The following is a 15,811-nucleotide window of genomic DNA, read 5'->3' as shown; positions in this document are numbered from 1 at the left end:
GACCATCTCATGCAGTCTGTCACATCCTCACGTGACGGTTCCGATCTAATCGCATCCGATCCCGATAGCCGTCTGTTTCGGATCTGCGTCGTGCGGGGTGTAGCTTGACTCGTGCTGATTCATATCTGCAGTGTATCGTGATAATTTGGAGCTGCAAGTGGATAGCACTTGGTGGAAAAACACCATATATTTCTTATAACCAGCCAAGTCGTAGTAGATCCTATAGATCTAAGCCGACGGTAGCCCGTGGACCTTGGGTAATGGGGCGGGTGTGGTCACCCGACGGCCAAACTCTCGGGACCCGATTATCAGAGGTCGTCATGGACCCTTATATAGCCGGCTCTTACTTCGTTTCCCCACAAACCTTCTGCACATCTCGTGCTTCTAATTACGGACTTTCACGTGGCACGACGCGTGTTGATCTGATATCAAAGGAGTCACCGTGAATTTCCATTCAACCAACATTCAAGTGCAAGTATCTACAGAGAGGGAGAGAGAAATAACATGACAGGCAGCATGTACTCTCCGGTCCTCGAGACCAGCCGCATCTTCTCCGAGCTTTGCGAGCAGTCGGAACGCTTCGACTTACCACCCGAGGTCCTTGCAAACAAAGACCGTGTCTCGTTCTCTACCAGTCATAATGAAATCTACTTCCCCATTCCATTTAAAGAGACTGAGACCCTTGCTGCGCTGAAGGGCGTCGAAGGCTCCGTTGCCGCCGCCATTGCCGACCTGCGATTTGGTGCTGGCGCCGGACCTCGGGGCATTCAAGTCAACCTCGAGGCTGCCACTGTTTTCGGATGTCAAGCGTACATGGCAAAGGTGGATGGCTTGTCGAAATTGGACCCGGACGTTAAATCAAAGTTGAAGAGTATGTACTTCCGTGTCGATGTCGACTGACCTATCGAGCGACAAGACAATACTGACTGTCATAGATACGGATTTGCTGGCTGCCCAATCTAACGGCTACCGACGTATGTCGGCGAATCTCTACAAGACCAAGAATCCAGACGAATTCTTCCATATTCATGGTTCACTTGAGGCTACGACTACCTTGAACATGATTGGACTGGAGGGCCAGCGACCAGACTTGACTGACTATGAAAAAATCATCAAGGTTATTGAGAATAAGGTACAGCAATACACAGCTGCGGAGCTTGAAGAGATGAACAAGGAGAGACGACAGGCTGGTGTGACTGCTTACAAACATGAGGACTTTATCAAGACTCCCCATGTAAGTTTTGCAGTGCTGTATCCGAACGCAACAATCAGGCTAATCATTCCACAGGGAAAACTCAACGTCGACGAACCTGCATGGAAAGTCACGAAATTGCCCGGGGACCTTCCTCCAACTCCTTTCCCTGCTAGGCGCAACGGCAGCAACAAGATTCTCGAGGGCATCAAGGTACTGGAGATGTGCCGTATCATCGCAGGTCCGACTGTTACCCGTATTCTAGCCGAATATGGTGCCGATGTTTTGAAGATCACCAGTCCAAATCTTTCCGATGTGCCATTCTTCCAGGTCGATGGCAACATGGGCAAGCTTACAGCGGATCTTGATTTGAAGACCGAAACTGGACGAAAGCAGTTTGAGAAGCTACTGGATGATGTGGATGTTATCGTCGATGGCTACCGTCCTGGAGCGCTGGATAAGCTTGGCTATGGAGCAGAGGCCATAGCTACATTGGCCAAGAAGCGCGGCAAAGGCATCGTTTACGTGAATGAGAACTGCTTCGGATACGAAGGCGAGTGGGCTGGCCGCGCTGGATGGCAGCAAATAGCGGACTGCGTAAGTTACCAAGTATAATCTCCAATATTCCGATCAAAACTGACGTCAGCTACAGGTGACTGGAATCGCTTGGGCCCAAGGCCAGTTCATGGGCCTCTCAACACCCGTTGTACCCCCGTTCCCCATCTCTGACTACGGCACAGGCTGTATGGGTGCCATCGCCGCGCTGACGGGTCTTTATCACCGCGCCAAGACCGGAGGCTCCTACCACGGTAAAGCCTCGCTGATGCACTACGACCTTCTCCTCTTTGCAATGGGTCAATACCCAGCAGAGGTGCAGGAGGAGCTTCGTAAGGTGCAGCCGCCCGAGTTCTTCAAGTTGCGTCACTGCGACAGCGTTGACCGCATCTCGTCGACTGTGCTGAAGGGCATGCAGGAGCGGTTCCCGCACTTGTACAAGCCTGCTGGTTCTGAGTCGGAAGGCCGTAAGCCATTGACAGAACTATGGTCATCGCGCGCATATGGCGCGGATATCGAGATTGTCAAGCCAGTCGTAGCCATTGGCGGAGTGGATAATCAGTTTGCACGGTCTAGTCGTCCGAACGGATTTGACCAGCCTGCGTGGGAGGAGTTTAGCATCGAGGAGACAGATGCGAAGAAGTGTTAGTGGTCTCGGGACTGCCTTCATTTCATTTCTTTTGCCCTTGAATAAGAGAAACGAACTATGCATAGATTCCAATTGAATACTAGTCCGCAAGTTATCTTAAAGCCACCATGTCTGACGTAGATTCAGTATTGCCCAATTGAGGAGGTTAGCCTTATATGTGATACAGATGTCTGCTTGGTTCAATTATTGATAGATTCAGCCAAAATACATTGAGAGAGCTGGGGTACGTAGCCGTCATTTCGGCACAGGATACCTTTTTCCCCAATAATGTCGTCTCTAGTCGTCTCTATACCCTAACGAATACCAACTTCCCTGAAACCCCTGTCTCTCCCATGGCTCTGAGGGTTTTCTTCAGGGTATGTACCCAACCTTATGCAGACATGTGTCAAGTAACACATGCAGATTGCGTGTTGTTCATGACAGAGCGCTGATGTCGCTATCGAGTTCTAAGAAATCGGTGATAATGTAGATTATCTCCAACGGGGATCCGCAAATCCATGATTGTAGAATTGTAAGAGAATAAGTTGGTTGTCAGGCTAGTTGAACTGTGGAGAGAGAAAAGTCTGGTATTCCCGCAGAGATTCAAATTCCGGGAGGCGCTTTCATTTTCATACTGTTTTATCTCTGAATCGAGTAACGATGATCTACGTAGTCTCTCCCTTTTAGGCACGGTGCACGGGTGCTGATGTGTCCCTGTCGGTGGATGAGATCTGGACCTCAAGGACAGACCGTCTAATAGAGTCTAGACTAGTCCATGTCAGTCTTAGCTCTAACCGAGGCCCCACTCCCAAGGTTTCCCCAAAAACAGGGTAACCCGTCTGTTGGTTTTTTTCGTAATTCTTTGTTTTTATCTTACTTCTAACATCGTCTTTTAACTTCTTCACCTCATTCTTATGTGGAACTAACCAGCTATATATCAGCTGGCCCATCTAATATGGGTCAGTCGGAAACTGATGTCGAGCGAGAGAGAATTCGGGATTTGTCGAAGTTTGTTCCCCGCCCTGCGATCGCGATCCCCACTAACGACTCGACAGATATTATTGTACATTTGATCGGCCAGTCTCTACAAGCTCAGACCAGGAAGGACATGATATACCACAGGACATACCATCCCCCCGTCTTTCCAACGATACCACTTTGACCGCGCTGACGCAACTGGGAGTCTATCGCTTTGGCTGCAATCGGTCTTTCGTTTCAATCATCGACGGAGAAAGTCAGCACGTCATTTCAGAGGCAACAGCGTCGATCTCTCTTCGGAACAAAGATCTTCATCGCCCAGATGATGGCATTTTCCTGGGTGTCAATACACTTGACTTGGAATGGGGAGTGTGTCCCCACGCCATTCGACTTTTCACTGGACAAGATCCTTCCCAGGTGCTAGACACGGAGAATATAACAGCCAACCAGACACGCAACATCATTCGCGATTTCACCAAGGAGGACTTCTACAAAGATCGCCCGTATGTGCTTGACTGGCCTTTCTTTCGATTCTACGCCGAGGTGCCATTGTACAGCCCTTCCGGGTTCGTACTAGGTTCATATTGTGTGGTGGACAACAAGCCACGAACTGAATTTGGAGATGAAGATGTGGCTGCTCTCCGGGAGATTGCCGACTCAATTTCAAACCACCTTGAAAATGCGCGGATCGTTCAATATCATCGTCGGTCAGAGAACTTGGTGAAAGGGTTGACAAACTTCGTCAAAAGTCATTCAAAATTTGACCCTAGTAGCTCCTCCACTCAAGGTCAGATTGAAGCATCTGCGAAGAAGCTCAGTCCTGAAGATTTAGGGCTAATAGTCCGGCCAGGCGATGTGGGGGGGAACACTTGATTCTTTGTCCACAGAAAAGGAAATTGGTAGTTGTGCACCCCTTGATCAAAGGTCATCCACGAGTCTTAATGGAAGGGAAACGACGATATTCTCTCGACATATACCTTCCGCGTCAAACTATACACTGCCATCGTCTCGAACTTCGGACCGAGCCGAACCGCTTTCCTGTTCTGTAGAAGGACCTCCGGAATCGTTAGTGCCAGACAATGTGCCTATCGCTGAACGCATAGCTGCAACTTTTGGCCGTGCCAGCCTTCTACTGAAAGAATCTTTGGACTTGGACGGTGTGGTTTTTCTTGATGCCTACCGAAATGACCCGCAATTGTTAGTCACTCCGTCTTCAGATAATTGACATTTCCTAACTCCATTTTAGCGAACCTTCTGGACGGCAGGATGATTGGGATGCCTTGCTGAATTTCAAGACACATTCCCCCATCACTTCACACTCTGGCCCTTGGGGTCTTTCTGATGCAAATTCACCCAAAGATGCAAAATACTACTGTGGCTCCTTGGGCCAGGCTATAAGCTGCAGGTCGGCTAAAAGCAACACTGACTCCAAATGCCAGGTCAAAGTGACCGAAGAGTTACTGCATTCGTTGATTACACAGTTTCCGGATGGCCACATCTTCAACATGGACAGCAGGAGTAATCTGGCGAGCTCCATTGACTCTCCAAATCGCAATTCAGAGATCCCTGGTCCCAATTTTGAAATCATCCGGCAGATCTCTCTTTGTCTTTCTCAACAGCTCCCTGAAGCTAAATGTGTACTATTCTATCCTCTATGGGATTGGAGCAAATCTCGATGGCTTGCAGGTACACTGGCTTGGGTAAATGGAACCCGTCGTCCTTTGGGTATAGAGGACCTGCACTACTTCAAAGCTTTTGGAGATTCTATGATCTCCGAAGTGTCTCGGATACACTGGACCGCCTGTGAGAACTCGAAATTCGACTTTGTAACTTCAATCAGTCATGAGCTTCGCTCCCCACTACATGGGATCCTCGCGAGTGCAGAATTGCTACATGATATTCCGCTTCAGACTGCGCACCGTGATATGGTTAACATGATCTCGACATCCGGATTGACTTTGCTGGACACAATAGACCACCTGTAGGTTTTATTCACAGTCCATCTGCCGAACCTGTTACTAACAAATAGCAAGGCTGGATTACTGTAAAATCAACAACTTGGCAACTACGCAACGTCTCAGCGAGACCAACGCTGAAGATTGTGGAACAAGCCTAGTGTCCAATTTCAATCTCGATTCCTTGGTTGAAGAAGTCACCGTGATACTCCATACCAGTCGAAAGGCACCCGGGCGTGTCTCGTCCCTTGCAAGTGAAATGGCTACTGCTATTCCGCCCTCTCAATCCACCTCTTGTATTACTCGGAGTGGGGATGAATTGTCGGTGGTAGTAAACATTGAGCAGTCAAGCTCCTGGAATATCCGGTCAGTCGCTGGTGCCTGGAGGAGAATAGTCATGAATCTCCTCGGCAATGCAATGAAATGGACGCAGATTGGCCTCATCGAGGTCTCTTTGTCACGAGTCGCAGCTCAGACCAAAACAGAACCACATCTTGTCCATCTCCGCGTTACAGACACGGGCAAAGGAATTGCGCAGGACTTTCTTAGAAACTCTGCATTCTCCCCATTCACCCAGGAAGACGCCCTATCGGAGGGCGTTGGGCTTGGACTCAGCGTCGTGCATAAGCTAGTGACTTTCCTGAGTGGTCATCTCAAAATAACGAGCGAAAAAGGTGTTGGTACGCAGGTCGATGTTTACATTCCCGCACAGCGTCCCGAGGACCATGTCCCCGCTGAGTTATTCGACGATGCTTCATCGCTAGGAATTGAAAGACACAAGGACACTCTGAAGGCATGCCTCATTGGGTTCAACGGCTGCCCTGACTTGACGGAGACGCCCACTGGCATCCTGAGCCCCGATGCGAAACGAAAGCTTTCGATAGAGGACACTCTATCCAATATTTTTAGGGCACAATTTGGATGGCATATTGTACTGGCAGAGTCACTTGAGAAGGGAGAGGGTGACATCGCGGTCATCGAAGAGGCAAAGTTCAACTCTATTTTGAATGATCAATCACCCTCTACCATGAATGCCGGTCATCATATCAAGTTCTTCATTGTCTTGGGCAGCACGACATCCTCCCTAGGCTCCTCTCTACCTCCGAATGCATTTCTTATGGCACAGCCGTACGTCTAGAGTCCACCCCTTTTGCCAATAATCGAGCTGACCTTCAACGCAGATATGGATCTAAGAAGATCCGTGAAACCGCTCAAAGAATAATGGATTTGCACAGGTCACAAGCACAAATCGGCGGCCTTGAAGCGCCAGTTACCATTCCACCTATAAGCCATGAAATTCTTCCGTCAAAACCTACCCCACAGAACATACTGGAAATACCAAAAAGTCTTTCACAAAAGCCTCCAGTTGAATTGATCAGTCCGGATCCTCTTATCGCGGACTTGCCAATTCGATCGTTCACTCAAAACATACATGTTCTCATCGTGGATGACAACGACATCAACCTCCAGGTAAGTTAGCTCACCGCAAACTCGGTTACGTCAAGGTTGCCGTCACTTTCTCGTATATCGGTCCTATCAGTCAATTCCTTATGATCTGGCTTACAACGATGGAACAGATCCTGGCTACATTCATGCGAAAGCTTGGCTGTACTTACGACACGGCTTCTAATGGACTGATTGCATTGGAACAGGTTGAATCGTCAAGTCGAAGATACGACTTGATATTGATGGGTTAGTCTACAAGTTCCTTGAACACATCTCTAACCCCGATTTTACTAACTGCGTGGTTCCAGATTTATCAATGCCTATAATGGATGGTCTGGTCTCCACCAGTAAGATCCGACAACATGAAAAAGACCATGGTCTCCAACCGTCCCGCATCATGGCTGTCACAGGCGTCGCTTCGGATACCATGCAACAGGCGGCGGTGACCGCAGGTGTCGACGACTATCTAGTCAAACCTCTTTCTCTCCGTAAACTGAAGAAGCTCATGGAACCTACACCATAATTGGATACCCTCTCCCTTGAACACAACAGTTACCTCCAACGGTTCTTGGGAGGCTCTCAACGATTCCCGCTTAGCGTTAGCCTTCAAGATATCATGATACCATAGCAGAACGTCCAGAGCAAGACAACGAACAGCTCTATAGAAGTCATTGTTGACTAACAAACCATATATTCACATTCATAGTTCCGCCTCATAAATATCATAGACTAGATACCTCTTGTCTAGTTCCCCGTTTATCCGGGACGATAGCTCTACAAACACATGAGTCCTGACACTCGAGAGAACCCCACAACCTCATCCCTATTCGCCATACAGGGATTCACCACGACCAATCCTCACCCTAGCCCAGCCCACGAATCCCGCCCCCAGCACCACCCTAGCCAACAAACACACTGTCAGCTGCATGCCACCATACCTAACCACGGACTCGGAGGTCGTGATACACAGTCAAACAGCCATAAGCCGCTAGAGACGATTCCAACTGCGCCGCCTCGAGTCTCAGCTCGGCGCGTAACTCACACACCATGCATGTGTTGTGCCTGTGCAGGCGCAGCACCGTTGCGAGACCGGCCGGTCAAGCGCTGATCATTGGTGCCGGTGCGGGGTTAGCGGGATTTGCTTTTGTGTGCTGGCAGTCATTTTTTTCATATCTACGTGGTAAGGTCGTGATATGCTTATCTGTCTCCTCCATTGGATAACATGTCTGGGTAGGTGCTGTTTTCGAGGACATTTGGACATGGGTGCGATGTATGTGCTGGTTCGGACTGTGCTTACCTTGCGTGGTTCGGATATTGCGGTGGGCTAGGTGTAACGTTGGAAGTTCTTTTTTAGTTCTTGTCAGTTGAATTGAAATTGGGATTTGGGGTTGCACCCGGCTATCGAGTACTGATTTTATTTTATTTTTAGATGATGTTGACGAGTTATATATTTTCCCTCCGTACTTCGTAGCCTGGGTATTTGGGTATGTGGTCCGCAGATAGTTACCGGATCGGGTAAGTACCACCGAGATCTGAGGTTGAAATATCCTTGACTATAACGGACTATATGAAAACGAGATATAGCTAGGGACTGCGAGAATATGCACGAAATTCAACTTAAAGTAGAGTACATAAAATATCAAACTCGAGACACGAATATAGACTACAACAGAGGCAAATCGAACAAACAATCTGATCTATATACATATCACGATCACCGCCACAATAATTGGCCCCCAAGCCCCTGGGTGGAGATGGCGTGTAGTATTTGGAATTGTATGACTATCACGGACATCAATACTGCCTTCTATAGGGGTGAAGTTTGTGACGGTCGCACTCTATAGGTTGTTTAAAGAGAAATTGCCAAACGGATAGCAGCAGGGTCATAGCGCTTGATTCCAAATTCCCCTAGGAAGCGCTGACATATGTACACAGACAGGGCGCCCCCCCTGAATAGGAGACTTGCAACTCAGAATCCTTCGAAAATGTCAATTGGAATAAAAAAAAAACAATGTACCGCCGATAAACGCCGCAAGCCGGAGAGGATATATGGCAAGATGCTCAAAAGATACAAACTCCTAAATGAGAAGCAAAAACACAATCAAAAAACGACAAGGGGCCATAAACAACGCGAATCGAACAACAGGTATGTACGGTCCAAAGACAGACAGATAATCTTACGAATCAGGAATCAAAAATGGGGCCAAATGCCGGGGTCCCTCGACATTCAAGCTCATAGACGATTCGCGCCGTGAGCCTCGGGTTACTGATCACGCACACCGCTTCGGCGTCGAAGTCTTTGATCTGCTGCAGGATTATGGGTACCATGTCCATACGCCCACACTTATCGGTGTCTAGGATGATGGGGGCATCATCCATCTTGTGGACCATATGCATCACCCCGTCACCGTAGGTCTTTCGAGGCGCACGAGTTTGCCAGAGTACACGCAGAGCAGGTCGGTTTTCATCACCCAGGAATGACAGACAGGGTCCGATGCCGGATCCGGTAGTGACGACTATTACTCTCCGGAAAACACGCATGGCATATGCGAAGCCATAGATCAGCACACCACGCTTCCAGAGATGAGTAGGCGGGTTCTGGATGGTTTCCGCGGTCCAGTCTCCCGCTTTGGACACCAAAGAGGAGAAGCTTGGGCCGCCGTGGACACCTGCGGGAGCAGGGTCAGGGAAAGTTGCAAAACCATGCCAATCGCGAAGCGGGTGCTTGGCGAGTTGGATGCCCTTGCCAAAGGTGGTAATAGCATGGTCAAAGTGCAGACGAGTGGCGTGGGTCGAGAGTGGCTCGGCCCGCACCGCGACCTTTCGGAGGAACAACCAAGGCTGGACAATGGCTGCTACAGTCAACATCAAGAACCAGAACGCTGGCAGTTCGATAAGGAATGTTCCAAACTGTTGGCCCATGGCCTGGCTAGCCCCTCGTGAGAAGACGAGCAACAATGCCACGAACAAGGCCACGACAAGCCAGCCCGAAAAACGGTGGGTGAGTTCGAAATAATCATGCCGTTTCATCCGGAAGGCGGGGTGGGCCACCACGATGATTGCCAGCAACAGGACCAAGATGACATAAGCTAACGCAACTGGTGCTGCTGAAACGCCGATATCCGGACCATCGGCGGATGGTTTCCAATATTGGTGGGATAATACACCCACGAACCCCACGTACCACACCAGGGAAGCGACTCCACAGCCGCTATGGACACCACCATAGTGGTAGACCTTCGCGGCGATCCGACGGAGGAGAAGCGGCGCTGAGCGCGGCATTGAACATACCACCACGAAGATAGCATTGACCACCAGTGGTTGGCGGGCTAGACCGCAAGCGAGCAAATTGGCAGCTGTGGCATTGACCAGGGCTAGGAGTTTTTGTTCCGTGCTCATGATGTACACGAACATTGCAACGTTGGCACAGAAGACTAGCGTGAAAAGACGCCGGTATAGTGTGAGAATGGCATATCGGGTGGATGCGAACAACTTGGGTTTGCGCTGGCTCTGAGTCTGTGCTTCCACATCGATCTCCTTTGAGAGGCCCAAATGCAAGGATTCGGTTTCCTTGGAGTAGCACTTCTCATCGATTGTATCATTGGTAAGAGTGGCCTCGCTCACAGTCGGTGAGTGCCGCGCAACCACCTTTGGAGGCATAGTGATGGGGGATTTCTCTGACATAACTATGATGGGTTCTCCCACTGATATAAAAAGTTCAAAAGATGACCGGAAGGGTATGAACTAATCAAGCCAGGGAGTCCTTGAAGTGAAAAAGAGAACGAAATAGTTGACAATTCAACCAGGGCGAGTCTTCCATTTTTGAATCATGTTAACCAAGACTTTGTTTTTTTCTTTTTCCTTTTTCCTTTTCCCTTTTCTTTCCTTCTCATCAGAATCCACCAAGATCAGCCTCACATCCCCCTTCTGCATGGCTCCTGCCTTCGCATCCTTATTTCCCAATTGAGCTTCGTCTTTCCCTTTCGGGCGTCACCGGGCATCACCGCGATGCCCTTTTTCCTGTCTTGTTCTATTCGCCCATCCTTTTTCTTTTCCCCTCTCTCTTTTGAGTTCGGCGCTGAAAATCAGGAATGCATTGCATATGATCCTATTATTTTGCCATTATTTTCCCCATCCATATGCCGTTCCCCTCTCGGTGTATGACACTATCACCTTCGGGGTCCAGACTTCACACTATTGCAAGACTTCTTGCCAATCAGCAGAGTCGGAGAACCATAATACTCCCTTGCTTTCAGCTGCTTTCGGTTCTTCACACCTCGGGGAAGTGTCTGACGCAATTCCCGGAAGGCCCACGCTGTAGCCTGTCAAAACTTTGGCGGTCTATCAAAGAGGGAGTGGAACCTCCTTCCGGGGATGAACCGGAAAGGGAGATCGAAGGATGAGCTCATTGACGTGTGATGCAACCTAATTAGCATCGATATCTCCACAATAACCAAGCCGAGGGCCAGTCAAGGCGAGATTCGCCGACACAATATCACGGGCCAAGTGCAACCTGACCAGGGTTTACTTTGACTAGCCCAGATGGGATGCAAGCGCCAGATATGATGGGCCAGTGCACCTGATCATACGGTCAAGAAAGCCTTCAATAAAACAGCCGATCTGCAGCCTAGGGATGGCGTGGGATGGCGTGGGCTGGCCAAAGGTCCCTTCGACCGGATGCGCACTCGGAGCGCCATCAACAATGCCAATGTGGATCTATGGATCTACTGGAGGTGTGGCGGAATCGTGCCATGAGTTAATGCAGTAACCCGCCGGATGATACAGCAGTTCATGTTTGTTGGGAATCTTTTTTTTTTTTTTTTTTGCTTTTTTTTCCGACTTTTGTGTTCAACGCGCGGTCGATCATCGAGACAGCTGAGGATGTTCGCGCTATGTCCAATTCCCGCCCCACTCTCCTCTCACCCGCAAGGCGAAGTCCTACGATGATCATAACCCAACGCCGAGGTACTGGCGACGATGCACGGGCACAGTACATAACCTGGATGGGTGTGGAGTACGGTTTCGTTAGTCGATCTTTAGTCGATCTGGATCGGGATCCGGGAGCGGAAGCCGCTCTCAGATTCAGCGTCCATGACCCCACAGGGGAGGAGAAAGAGCAGGTGGTCTCCACTGAATATCAGCTGCAGGTTTTGGGCATCCATTGGAATATTGGGCCCATAACGACCAGTAGAAGTGGAAGGAGAGTGCATCCCTTCATGGCGGGGACGTCAGAGATAGATGACAGGAACGGGGAGAGGTCTGCTCACTCCTCTGATACGGGGGAAGCAGCCCATGTGAAAGGATATTCTAGGCGAGTAGGGCGGGAATATTGGATGTAGCATCCCTGTCTAAGCTCGTGGGAGACATTGAAGGATATGACGTTTTTCCTTTTTGGGAATTCCCTCAAGAGGGGATGTGAGTTCATTGGATTAGAGTTTGGAGCATATCTCACGATCCGGTCGATCCTCCCAGGCTGTATGAACCCCATTTCTAAACTATATCTTACGCAAGGTAAGAGAAACGGGGAATCACGGGGACAGGGAAGGGCGATCTGGTGTGGCTCAGCTCCCAAGGGGACGATGTTTCTGGACTATTTAATTTATTAATTAATTGATTAATTGGATTTCAAAACCCGCCACAATGGATGGCGCTAACAGCTTTTAGTGTCAAACATGTTTGGTGGAGACACGATGGAGTCAACTCCATAGTGCTCTTTCTCTATGACATAGTATGATTCTACCTTTTTTTTATTTTTTTCTTACTTTCTTCCCTTGCTGTTGGAGATTTGAGTTCAACTCTTTTTTTCTCAGCTCTTTTTTCAGCTCCCTTGTTTTTTTGTTTATTCTATTGTATAGTCAAAGTGGTCAAAGTGTATAAGATCTCACCTTACAGTTCCCGGGTGGGGACTAGCGTACTTACATAAGCATGTATTCCAAATCCAAAGTGGAACAGACCGGGGGATGTCAAGGTAAAATCAAATCAGTAGGGAAATCAAAATGGAATATACATTTAACCTATATAACCCCCCGAGGGACTCGCCTGATTTGGTTATATACACTCATCCAATTTTCTATCTCTCCTAAACCTCTACAATGGGTTGGAACACTATGTCTTCAAACAATATGCTCCCCCAGGAGGCTTACTCTGACTTGCTGAGTTTCACATTCGATGGCCCAAAGCCATACAACCAGAATCAACCTCTGTTTATTGATGCTGAGGATCCATCCCGATCATTTACAGCTGCCCAATTTCGACAACTAGTCCGGACCTTGATTGCTGGTCTGAAAGCCCATAACGTCCAGCCAGGGGATTGTGTATTGCTACACTTGGGAAATAGCGTGAGTGAAAGAGAGAAAAAAATAATAATCAGAAATCAGAAATCCAATATTGGACTGAAGATTTCCGGAAAATAAAAGAAACAATGCTGACTCAGACCTGTCAAATGCATCAGATACTATATCCCGCCCTCTTCTTCGGTATAATTGGCGCCGGCGGTGTCTATATGGGATCAAACCCCCGAAGCCACCCTCAAGAACTCGACCACGTCCTCAGCCTCGCCGAACCCAAACTGATCCTCACAACACGTGATGCCCTATCCTCCGTCCTCGATGCCTCCGCTGGCCGAGGCATTCATCCAGCGCAGGTCTGCCTCGTGGACGAGCACGCCATCGACCACTGCGCACAACTATTCCTGTGGTACGAACTGGGATACTCATCGGCGGGACAATTCTGCGCCATGAATGGCGACGCGCGTCACAACAATTTCGCCAATTTACTCTGCTTCGGTGAAAGCGACTGGCTGAAGTTCGCGGACCCTGTCGTCGCACAAGCCACGCCTGCGGCCATGTATCCGACAAGCGGTACAGGCGGACTTCCCAAAGCAGCAATACTGTCCCACTATGCGCTTGTATCACAGCACCGTACCATCTACTACGAAGTGCCGCATCCAGTTAGCCGGCTCATCTCGCTGCCCATGTTCCATCTGTTTGGCGCGCTTTGGACACATCTGTTCCCTGTCCGATACGGGCACCCGCTGTTTGTCATGCCGCGCTTTGAGGTCAATGATTTCTTGGCCGCTGTCCACAAGTACCAGATCTCCGAGACTTACCTGGTCCCGGCTATCATCCACGCTATCAACCAGTCATCCGTGCCCATCGGTGATCTATTGAAATCGCTGCGCTATGTTGGCGTTGCTGGCGCTCCTATTGATGGTCACTCCATGCAGCAGTTCCGCAGCCATATCAACCCTATGGGATATGCGTGCCAGATCTGGGGGATGACAGAGGTCGGTGTGACATTCCAGACTCGTTGGGGCCAGCAGGGTGACCCTGGAAGTATTGGACGGTGTATTGCTGGGTATGAGGCCCGCTTGGTGCAACCAGATGGAAAGACCGTGCAGGGTGATAATTGCTCGGGTGAACTCTACGTCCGTGGGCCGGGTCTGCTCACTGCATACAAGGGCCGCACAGACGCATTGGAGCCACATGGATGGTTCCGGACTGGAGACATAGCGTACGTCAAGCAGGGCCAGTATTATATTGTTGGACGGACGAAGGAGCTTATCAAAGTACGAGGGTAAGTCTATTAGTACCAGTTTCTTTATCAAATGGAAAATGCTAATATCATTCAACAGATGGCAGGTAGCCCCAGCTGAAGTTGAAGGTGTCCTCCTCCAACACCCGGGAATCCTTGATGCCGCCGTGATAGGCGTGAACAAGGATGGCGTGGGCGAAGTCCCGCGCGCTTTCGTCGTGCGCTCTCGCGATCCATCCGTGCGCCGCCTAACCGGCGAACAAGTTTACAATTATTCACGCCAGCAGCTGGCGAGGTACAAAGCTCTCGATGGAGGCGTTGTATTCGTGGAAGAGATCCCGCGCACTGCAAGCGGAAAGATCCAGCGCTTCAAGCTGTCCCAGATGAACTCGTACCGGGAGATGGTGGCGTCCCTGCTTTCCCGATTCGAAGGTGAGGGCTCTGCTGCAGCCACCGCGGCCCGACGTGGACTACCCGCTGGGGCTGAGATGTCGCCAGTTAGTCTCATTCCTGAGGGACGGGTTGCGGTCTAAATTAAGAAAGTGGGGCACAGTACTTTGCATTCTCTACGCTGCATATGAGATGTATCGCACTCATTCGGCGGTGAAGTGTGCGGTGAATGGGACAGGGAACGGCGTTTGGGTTAGATCACGGCGTTGTCGGACATTTGGTTGTTGTATCTACTTTTTCTTGTTGTTTTCGGGTGGTCATCACATGTTTACTTTTACGAATTAGATCCAGCTTTCTTATGATGGTTTTCCAAATCGAATTGTTATCATTCATTCGCATCAGAATTACCTAGTATCTGGGTTCTCTACATAGTACTACCTACTTACCTATTTGTATTTGGACATTATAGGTCATACCACATCCAAGTTCACACAAATCCATACCCAGTCGCCAAAGTACGGAGCAGAAGGATCTAGAAAGTAAAGAGCCTAGACCCTTCCAGAGGATTCCCAACCTCGGAGCCACGAAAGCCACAACATGTAGCAGGACTCTAGAACATCCCACACCGCATTTCCAAGTCCCACTTCCTAGCCCAAGGCCTCGGTTCTGGATCTCGGATCTCGGCTTGCGTCCGTCGAACCCGCAGAAGAAATATGATGTATAAACAATCGAAAAGCAATTAATATTCCAGAGCCCGACGGCGATCCCGTTCGCATCATGCACATGCGAGGTCCCAACGAACAAAGTACTTTGTACGTGGGGCTAGGTCGTACGGAGTCCGAGTCCGAGTCCCGATCTGGGAAATCCCACGATGAAGCGCATCCGCGCCAATACTTATGCAGGCGTTCGGGTGGATCTCGGGAACATCGTGGACGTTCCGATCCAAGGTTCCCTGCAAGGGGGTTCCTTGGTACTGGCGCGGGGATCGACGGAGCTAAATAGGTTAATTATTGAGTCCCGATTAGGTTGCATTAAAACCCCTTGGTTTTGGAAGTTTACTTTGTGCCTTGTTTTTGTCTGGGATTTTAGAGTTCGCAGGGAATCACTCCGTACATAGCTACATAGCTACATATC

The 15,811-nt window shown here is 49.5% G+C and overlaps 4 protein-coding genes across 4 annotated transcripts; 3 read left to right on the top strand and 1 right to left on the bottom strand.

The window, feature by feature from the left end:
• Positions 1-504: 504 nt before the first annotated feature.
• On the top strand, positions 505-2,396 carry N7489_001037 (CAIB/BAIF family enzyme; the record flags this gene model as incomplete). The annotated part of the gene is made up of 4 exons (XM_056706792.1): positions 505-871; positions 936-1,234; positions 1,289-1,789; positions 1,845-2,396. The coding sequence occupies 4 exons, from the start codon at positions 505-507 to the stop codon at positions 2,394-2,396; spliced, it is 1,719 nt and encodes a 572-aa protein (XP_056571094.1).
• Positions 2,397-5,119: 2,723 nt separating this feature from the next.
• On the top strand, positions 5,120-7,277 carry N7489_001036 (hybrid sensor histidine kinase/response regulator; the record flags this gene model as incomplete). Its single annotated transcript, XM_056706791.1, has 5 exons — positions 5,120-5,334; positions 5,387-6,436; positions 6,490-6,778; positions 6,886-7,000; positions 7,063-7,277. The coding sequence occupies 5 exons, from the start codon at positions 5,120-5,122 to the stop codon at positions 7,275-7,277; spliced, it is 1,884 nt and encodes a 627-aa protein (XP_056571093.1).
• Positions 7,278-8,938: 1,661 nt separating this feature from the next.
• On the bottom strand, positions 8,939-10,414 carry N7489_001035 (integral membrane protein TmpA; the record flags this gene model as incomplete). The annotated part of the gene is made up of 1 exon (XM_056706790.1): positions 8,939-10,414. The coding sequence occupies one exon, from the start codon at positions 10,412-10,414 to the stop codon at positions 8,939-8,941; it is 1,476 nt and encodes a 491-aa protein (XP_056571092.1).
• Positions 10,415-12,846: 2,432 nt separating this feature from the next.
• Positions 12,847-14,820, top strand: afeA (adenylate-forming enzyme AfeA; the record flags this gene model as incomplete). The annotated part of the gene is made up of 3 exons (XM_056706789.1): positions 12,847-13,092; positions 13,188-14,329; positions 14,388-14,820. The coding sequence occupies 3 exons, from the start codon at positions 12,847-12,849 to the stop codon at positions 14,818-14,820; spliced, it is 1,821 nt and encodes a 606-aa protein (XP_056571091.1).
• Between the last annotated feature and the right edge of the window lie 991 nt (positions 14,821-15,811).

Source organism: Penicillium chrysogenum, assembly GCF_028827035.1.
Source record: "Penicillium chrysogenum strain IBT 35668 chromosome Unknown utg000001l_segment0_segment0, whole genome shotgun sequence".
In the NCBI taxonomy this organism is placed as follows: domain Eukaryota; kingdom Fungi; phylum Ascomycota; class Eurotiomycetes; order Eurotiales; family Aspergillaceae; genus Penicillium; species Penicillium chrysogenum.
The sequence above is the reverse complement of the archived record's forward strand: the minus strand, read 5'-3'. Positions and strand labels throughout refer to the sequence as shown.